General features: G+C 34.7%; 1 protein-coding gene across 1 annotated transcript in view; it reads right to left on the bottom strand.

The window, feature by feature from the left end:
• Positions 1-2632: 2632 nt before the first annotated feature.
• Positions 2633-9785, bottom strand: part of LOAG_16353 (zinc finger protein) — a 15391-nt gene continuing 8238 nt past the window's right edge. Inside the window, exons 4-11 of the mRNA XM_020449005.1 lie at positions 6408-6636; positions 5570-5829; positions 5260-5423; positions 4648-4756; positions 3714-3899; positions 3334-3488; positions 2857-3048; positions 2633-2655 (exon numbers count right to left, since the gene is read on the bottom strand). Coding sequence (XP_020307551.1) covers positions 2859-3048; positions 3334-3488; positions 3714-3899; positions 4648-4756; positions 5260-5423; positions 5570-5829; positions 6408-6636 — 1293 coding nt within the window. The 3' untranslated portion in view covers positions 2633-2655; positions 2857-2858. The remainder of the gene's footprint in view (positions 2656-2856; positions 3049-3333; positions 3489-3713; positions 3900-4647; positions 4757-5259; positions 5424-5569; positions 5830-6407; positions 6637-9785) is intronic.

Raw genomic sequence — 9785 nt, 5'->3', positions numbered from 1 at the left:
ATTTTCTGTATGAATATTTTTTTTATGAACAGGTGACCATATGGGTGACATTCTGCATTCATGACTGCAACAAATGACGTCGGGACATTTTTCTTAGTAATCGTAGATCCAACAGCTTGACAATATTTGAGAGAAAATTGTAGATCAAGTTAAAGTTTTCAAAACCAATAGCAGTGAACTAGTTGATAACGTATCAATACACGTCGATCCTTGTTTTAGGCACTGAAAGCAAAACAGAAGAGTACCGTTGTTCATCCGAGGAATGTAGTACGCTGGATCAAACCGATCATAACATGAATGGTACTTTTATTGTTTCTATTGGTTTACTTTTAATTTCTTCGTAAACTTATTCGGCAATTGATTTCTGTTGGTACTTATTATATATTTGAATCCATTTTCAGAGTTTAACTTCTCCAATAGTCTTTCCGAGAACAGCTGCACAGATGTTCCCAGCTGATGCATCACTACCAGATTATCTGTGATTTGTCTTCAGAACATTCCATATCATAGTTGTAAATAGTGCACATTCTAATTCAACTTTGCTACTTCAATGCTTAAACGAAATTACAACACTTCGGTGGCAAATATGAAACTTCGAACTTTAAAGAACTTATTCCTGATGGACGGATGAGTTGTGGATTCTAATCATTTGGCTCCATATGTAAAGATATTGCATGTAAATTTCCTTTTCACCATTTATATGGTTCTCAAATGTGAATTATGAAGATTAAATGGAAACATTGTAAAATGCGCCTAGTGACATCAGAACCACACATCAGCTATCAGTGTCCCTCTCCTACCAGATGGCACCATTTCACTACACCCCTACAACGTCATAAAGATTCGTCCACTGCAGTAACTTTTTTTTTTGCTAATTAGGTTGTCGAAACAAAGCTCTGCAGTCCTGCGAATCCTCCACTCATCTCTGACTTCAAGATAGAGAACGTGGCAAAGGACCCGTCCATTATTTTAAATTCTTAACTGAAAGGCGAGTAGAACCCGCTAAAATTCGAGAAGCGGTTCTCTATATGGTTCTCTGAACTTCAGTAAACTGCGATGATAATACTTGAGAAGTACTACGATAGTAGTATACTTTATGGACAACATGGCGGAGGACTTGTCCATCATTAACTACTTAATGCAGACACTTATACTTTGAAACACACCGAGGGTCCTTGCATTCGAGACTTTGTCAGTGCTCAACTACTGCAATAAGCTGGGTGCGAATATTGAAAAAACCTGAAATGATGCCCGACTCAGTTTCTAACAAGGTATGGAGTACCCCAATTATCCAGAGAAGTAACTTAGTAATCATTAAGCTCGAAACAGTGTTTCATATTCCTTCTGTTTATCCTCGGCACTTGACATCGAGGTCAATTTCCCTCATTTGAATTACCAATTGCTATTTCACACAAGAGACATATGAACACCGACGAGCAAAAAATAAAACCAACCCAAAATTAATGAGACATACAGCTTAAGATGCGAGATGACACCCTCTTATCGTGTCATTATTTTTCGTTAGAGAAAATACTGTCAATTAACATGATGATGTAATCTGAGCGTTAGACCGTTATCATATAATCGGATTATTTACTATCACTAATCACATCGAGCCTCTGAATTACTTATTAATAAGTTTATTCCGAATGCTGTTAAGGCGCTGTAAAAACAATTTCTAAAAAGCCTATCCCATAAAACAGCACTTGCATTTCCTTCATCGGCTACGCATATTTTAAGTTACACCGGAAAGTATGTCACGAAATAACAGTTACACAGAATTCTTGAACAAATGCATTAATCTGAACAATTAATGAACTACCAGACCAAAAATCACAGGAAATATAATTTTCATGCCAGATTGTTGATAATTACACTCGCTGTTAAAATCATTTGATCTGAGCAGAGAACAAATAGACAATGCACCGTAAGCAGCGGGATTTGTTATACAGAAACGCGATATACGACATACAAACATATACCACACATACATATACATACATACATGCATACACACATACAATGTAATGAACATTAAATACATCATCACAAATCATCACCAGGCTGGACAAATCTGTGGTTGAACGTGAAGAAATAAGAAATAGCAGCAAAACTGGGCTTGCAGGAATAAATTTCACAAGACAACAATGCAAGTGTTAGAGTAGAAAACAAATAATATGTAACTCGGGGTAATTAGCTCAATAAAAATGGCACAGTCATTGATAACGCCATCTTTTCGAATAAATATTACTTCACTTTATTCCTTCAAAATGCCAACAGCGTGTTACAACGCATTAACGCGAATTACCATACTTTATCTGAGCACTGTTCTGAATATGTTATTTTTTGTTTCTTGGTATCCATAAGTTTGATCTCCTTAAAGAACTTTCAATACCTTCACGAATAAATGGATTTAGCTGACAATCCAATTCCAACTTGTAAGAACTAAGGCAACATGTAAGGAACAGTTGAGAATAACGGCCGATAAAACAAAACAGGAGAGGAAATGAGACAAAATGGAAAGTACACACAGTAAATAATCGTTTCAAAAGAGAAATAAAAATTATCCACAATTCGCCAAGAAAAAAAATGCACTCGAATTCTAATTTATGCATGTTAAATGTTCTCAAACGCCGGAATCAAATCAGCTCCATTCTGAAAAGTTATAAGAGAATAGTTCAAGTGAAAGCGGCTCTGATAAGGACACCATCGGGAATTTTCAAACTGGCCTAGAAAATTTCCGATTTTAGAAAACAAAAATCCCCTAACTCTACAAATGTCTAAAAAAAATTTATGCTTTCGAAAGTGAAACATAAGAATTAATGAAATCGAAGAAATTAAAAATTACTAAGACACCTTCATTTCCCAACATTAGCTTGCTCATGCATGAGTTGCAGCAAGCTAAAACCACCTTGAACACCAGCAGTACCATTGTGTCGATGTGAATTGAACATATGAGCTTGTTGTAATATTCGTACCATTTCCGTAATCGGTGTTAACATGGCTGAATTTGGTGCTGCTGCGGGTGCAAATAATGTCGGGGGAAGACTGAAAAACCGAGTATTCCCACAGAAATTTCATACGAAGAAACGAAGCTAACACAATGACAATACTATGCTCATTTCAGGCAAAAAAGGCACAAACTACCCACGATTCTTTCCTCTTTTGTAATGACAATTTCTTTCTCAAGTGTGAAAGGTCTCACTATTTCAAATCACGTAAAACGTGAGATAGCTCAGGTATATTTTCTATCCTTGACAAACAGATAGTCATACAAGGAACAGTGTATTGGCAATATTATCTTAGTATTGTAATTCATCATGCAAACAGCACCCGGTAGGTTCAACGATAATAGTACTAGAGAGCTGTTTCGAATCTGCTTTGCCATTAGTAAGATCCAGCGGTATAGTTGCTGATGCTTCACTATATTCTGAGACTGATACTGCTCCCGCTACCGTAGAACTGCATGGTTCCCGTTTCGTTTGCTGCTAAATGGCAAACTGTTTGTTTCAAAAGTAAATTAATACCAAAAATTAATACCACCTCGAAGATACCGTGAACCCCGCACCAACAAATAAAAACCCAAAGTTTAGAAGCAATGGATATTTACTGAATTGTAAAATCAATCCTTGGAAGAAAACACAATATGCTCGATTTACGAAACATATCACACTAAAAAGTTCACCCTAAGAAGATGAAACCAAATTACTTACTGTTATTTCATCAGTAACTGCCAACTTGACCGGCCTATCACACTTACGTTTGCGCGTCCCAAAATGACTATTCTTTTCTGGAGTCAATTTTGGTCGTGTTGATGTGGAAATATCACTATTTTGCGAAAGTGGCGAATGAGCATTTATGCCTGCTTCCGATGAACCGGCAAAATATAGCAAATTATCCTATAAAAGAGAATTAAAACCAAATAAAAGAACCCAGACTTGGTATTAAATAATTAAACATTATCCAAGACGTTAGAGCAAGAAAAAGAGCTATTCTGCCATTTTAAGCTTATGAAGGTTAATTTTCCCGGCTGTTATAATCATGTCAACTTCTGCTCCTTTCTCTACTCAGAAAAAGCAAAAATCCATTGAGAAATCTAGGAGAGAGGTATATATGAATGTTTTTATATATCCTTTTACTTAAATGCGTGATCTTAACTTAAATGCGTGATCAAAATTCGGGGCAAAAATTGGTGACAAATTTGAGTCTTTAGTCATTCGCTTTGTGGACTATTTCTTCTGTCATATTTTAACTTCATTTTATCAACATTTTTCAATTCATTTCTGCTAGTTTTTTCTTTTGTCCAGTATATTGCTGAATTTTGATTATCTACATTTCAGTACCAACCGATACCCACAACAATCGAAGTTATTCCTGCGTCAAGAATTAAATAAATCCATTCTAGCCAGTTTTTAATTTTATGCATTTAAGACTTCTGAAAGATAGAAATTTTCATACTTATCATTAATTGCTCAGATATTTCGTTTCCAAACAAGTCAAATTTACTCATTTGTTTTAAAAATTGGAATTTCATCACATCTCGATATATTCCAAACTTCACTGTTATAATGGAAGTTCTGTGAGAATGAATAATTGTTTCCACTCGAGAGCATATGGAGTCGCAAAAAAGTGAAGATATTAACAAACCATTTTTGGAACAGAACTGTCACGCGAATTATCACCACTGAATGAATCAAACTGCCTTTGTGTAGCAGAAGTGTGCAGCTTTGGATTAGGATTAGCTGAATGTCGATTTCTACAATAAAGACTGACTGTCCATTTGAACAACAAAATGTTGAAATATTCACTAAATATGTGATTTTGATCGTTTTCCCAATAATTTCGTAATTTCATAGGCAAGTAATCCTTTTTCTTTGTCAACATGAAATAAAAGACTATCCAATATCATCCAGTTCTTACTTGTGAAGATCACTAAATCCGATGAATACGTCGAAGAATCCAGTGATATTTTGGAGTAATAACAATAAAATACTACCAGTGTCTCAATGAAACTTATTACTTATTACTCTCCGAACGCTATCGTTCACAGTGCGAAAGCACTACTCACATATCATACTACTGTCCTTGATTAATTGTATTTTGCCACTAATTTAAATAAACTTGGAATTATGGTTCATAATTCATTGCAGATTCAGAATCACACCATCAAACCCTGGTAGCTTGTGAAGAGCCATCTCATTCATCTACAAAACTGAAATAACTTCTGCATTCTGATCAAAATAATTGAAAAGAGCAAACCTGCTACGTCTTGATGAAAACATCATTTCACATCCTTCTACTGTACACTTGTGCATTTCTTTCAGATGTACTGCACTGTTGTGTATTTTTAGTGCTCCTTTATCACAGAATGTCTTGAAACATTTCAAGCACTGCACCCGTCTCTTGCCACTACTTTTCGGTGTCTAAGAGTTTCAGAGCCTTACAGATAGGTATATTAATGAAGTACAACGACAGAAAGAGAAATGAGAAAGGAAATGGTGATAAGAAAAAGCAGGGAGGAAAACAACTATCCCAAATTCTGAAGGACAAACAACAAGAACAGTAGTACCTGAGTAATCGGTTTCGCTTTCAAATCGCTACTCTCGATGAATGGTGCAGCATCAAATTTGACGACCCCTTCATCGATTACTGTCGTCTCCTCATGTTGTTGTTTTTTTTGTTGCTGCTGCTGTTGCTGCTGATGTTGTAGCTGCTGCACCATTCCCTTCCCGACAATTTCATCGACCTCATCAGCAATTAACTCCGATGAAATATGCTCATCACTTGCAGATGCTTCACAACCACTCGTTGATTCCGATACTCGAGAACCTTAAATTTTAAACAGTTAAATTCATCCTTTAAATGGATGATGACAAAAACCGAGATCTCAATTATTACTTTGAACTTTGGAGTGATATTACGGATTACATCATTTAGAATAGGACATAAACGAAAATTGTAACATTTCCAATTTAACTGCTAAGATGATGATAAGAGTTTAAGAGCTTACGACAAATGATGATAACTTAGATTTGTGCTGGAATTACCAGACGCTTTGAAGAAATGAGTAGGTCTATCACGGACAGCTACTTGGCAAAAAGTTTAAAATGTGTTCATTAAAAACGTCCTATAATCTTATAATCTCTTATAACCTAAAGAACATTTCGCCGTCCGTGTCTTTTTGTTTTTAAACAGAATAAAATTCATTGATTTACATCCATTCCTTCTGACTTTTAAAGAACAGCAAATACAACTCCTTAAAATCTTGTACGGAGCTGTTCATAGATATAATTACGCACATTTTCTGCAGATATTATGAAAACGGTCGGCAGCTTCAATTGGCTTCCTCATTATAAAATTACAAGAAATGGTAACAAAAGAATATGAAAAGCAATAAAAATGCGAACAAGGTCGTAAAAGCATATCGGCAACTGATCCTTGAGAAACATTCAACACTGGTGGTGGAAATCCTATAAATGATGGCCAACTATGCAGAAACGATGGCACGAGTGATCGGCGAAGTGGATCAACCAGATCGGCACACGAAGTAATACCCGTGAAACGATCCATAAGTTGCAGTTCGCACTGCACATTAGCACACATCCAATTATTCAGAGGTTTACCCGTCTTAACATCCTGAAACATTCGATGTGTCTCGGTTGGTTCGTATATTCTAGCATCAGTGGTGCAGAAAGGATGGCTCATTGACTATATCAGAAGTTACTATCAATAGTATTACTATCGACAATACAAACGAGCATGTTATTCAAATTCTCAGGAACTACTGATCAGGAAATTACAGCAAGTATAAGTAGTAACAGTAAAGTCTTCTCAACGATAATTAACTACAACAAAGCACATTCACTTGCGAAAGCTATAGTGTACAATAATTCCGAGAAGTTTCCTGGATTTTAAGGAAGGAAACAAATTGGCCGAAAACAAGTGGAAGATGAAAAAGATTAAAAAGGAGAGACCGAGGGTGAACAGTATTCATTGGTGTTCATGAATATCAGACTGAAATGTTATTCCGTTAGTTAAGTTTACATTTTGATGGTTTATCTTTATTTTAAAGCGATGACAGTTCAGTCTCGATGAGCCGTACATCACTATAAAGCACTAAGGACCAGCGCGATGCACAAAGAGAACAATCAGCAATGATACCGTTACTGCAGGCAAGAACAACTAAGACGACAACAATTAATAACCAACAACACACACATTTTCTTATAAACTGCATTCAATTATTTTACTTTAAAAGCGCTTCGTCTTTTCTCCGGTTGCGCCAAATACATCGCAGAGAACTTGCGTTGCTTCATTTTCATCTCCATTCTGCAAGCTACTTTCAAATTATATTTGATACTTCCTTTCATTGCACTGCTTTTCAAGTACGAACAATCCATGAAATAATCGAATAATAACTCAAAAAACCTAGTCTAAGATATAAAGCGTCTAGGTCTACATTGAGGAAGACATAATGATAAATTGATTATACCGAGTAAATCACACTATTCCTAAATTTATATCCATAAGTATTCTGACACAAAATATTCTAAACTCTGACAAAGAGTCGACGAATTTAAGCTTTTCGTCCTATAATTACTCAGTGGTTTTAATGTTCGAAAGATATTTCAAGTTATAGTCGTTTCAACAAATAGAAAACAGAACAATAGTTGCATAGAGTTGACCTTTTTATTTTAAATACATAATTTAAGCCAATACAGTATTTATACTGATGACCGCATTAATAAAACTCACACAAAATTCAAGTTAGACTTGTTGTTGCGGTACGACAATTGCAAGAATAAACTACTATCTAAATCAGATGATGACCTTCAATAGGTTTCAAGTAAAATAACCAAACGTTAACAACTATTGGTTAACTAAGATCAGACCGGAAGTAAAATCCTTGTCCGGCAAATATTGAATAAGACGGTTGATGGATGACATCATGAACTTTAACAAATGTAAAAATGTCAACATCAACAAAAAATCGATGCATTTCACATAATCACTGAAGTTTATATTTCATACTAAGAGTTGGTATTTACTAACTTCTTACGAATATTCTACAAATTGTACCCTAACTATGCATAATTAACTAACCACGCATTATCCAACCTCTAAAGAGTAAACACCGCGCATTTTAACTATGTAAAGTTTCATAAATAAGAAATATGGAATAGAAGTATTAGGTAGAAAAGGAGGAAATACACCTTCAAACATTCTTGAATGAGTTTATGTGCATCTGATTCTAAAAAGATAACATCCGGACTATAGCTGATGGACAACAGTAAATGTAAGATACGGTTTCTCTACAGAATTCTATCAAGAATTTTATCAAAATCGTTTTGATCTGCTGAAAAGTTCGTGATTATGAATGGATACAAAATATTCAAATGAAATGCATTTAACTTCACGCGAATATTTATTATTTTTCCTGAATAACTTATGGTTATAATCACCCTCCTATAATTATTTACAAATCAAAATTCAATAAAAGCGAATAGGTAAAACGTTTATTTGATTGGAATTAAGTCAAAGAAAAAAAAAGTGTTCAGCTGGTTAATATGCAGTGCGTGTTTATGAGTCGTCATATGAAAATAAATAATAATAATAATAATAATAATAAGGGCGATAGGAATACATCCGAAAGGGTTCATAAATGGATGCTATAACCACGTGATATCCTTATACACAGGGAAAGACAGTGTCACTATGCAATTTTGTCATTGAAAATAACATCTTTCAAAAGCTCGTTTATTGAAGCACATCAAATGGCTTTTGGAAATTGCCGTAATTGTCTCTCTATCACTACCACCATAAAAAAAGAAGCAATTTACTTTCCCCGATACCGATTTTCGAAATAACGAAATGTATGAGTGATGTATGTTGAATTTTAACTTTTAGCACGGTCTGCCATAAAATGCAATTTATGAAGCATATTTACTTTTTCTCTTCCATAAAATGACCCTTTTCTGCGATGCACACTAAAAAGCATCCATTTATGCATGTTGTATGCTGAAAAAGCACGCAAAGTAGTATAAGGCAGCAGCAAAATTTCAGCCTACTATGCTGCAAGTACAGTTAATAAGCAACTCAACTCCTCTCTTCAAAACAGTATCCCGGAATGATTCCTCTTTTGTCATATAGGATAACGCCACTTACAAAAACAACTCTGCTTTTATCGTAATTAACGAAAATTAAAACAGGATTAAAAAAAACACGAAGCACAGTCCTTGTAAATTAGTATAAGGCAGCAATAAGACTTCAGCCTACTATACTGTAAGTACAATTAATAGCAACTCAACTCCTTTCTCCAAAACACTATCCCGAAATGATTCCTCTTTTGTCATACAGGATAACAATTCCCAATTATCGATATTTCACCCTCTCAATTACCGGCATTTCATTCCTCATTTAAAAGCTTCATTGATGATTTCGAACAGATGGACATGTTAGCTATACAATTTAAAGCAGCAATTGCACTTAAGTCCATTTTCCTATTACTAACGAATTTTAAAATTTGATACAACTCAAGAAATCTAGGTGATCTGAGGTAGAAAAAAAAAGTGAATATCTAAGAAGTATCAGTAATTCAAAAGAAAAAAAAATCCAAAAATTGGAAAAATTTCGAAGACTTAATCAATAAATTTGAAGATTGTAGAAAACTTCAAAAAATAAAAAAGAGAAACAAAAAAATTCGGTGAGAGGTAAGTGAAATATACATCCGAAATTCAACAAATAAGAAGTGTACAATTGTTAAACTATTGAAAAGACATGCATTA

The sequence above is a fragment of the Loa loa genome (assembly GCF_000183805.2).
Source record: "Loa loa unplaced genomic scaffold supercont3.1, whole genome shotgun sequence".
NCBI lineage: Eukaryota > Metazoa > Nematoda > Chromadorea > Rhabditida > Onchocercidae > Loa > Loa loa.
This window is presented reverse-complemented; position numbering and strand designations above follow the sequence as displayed.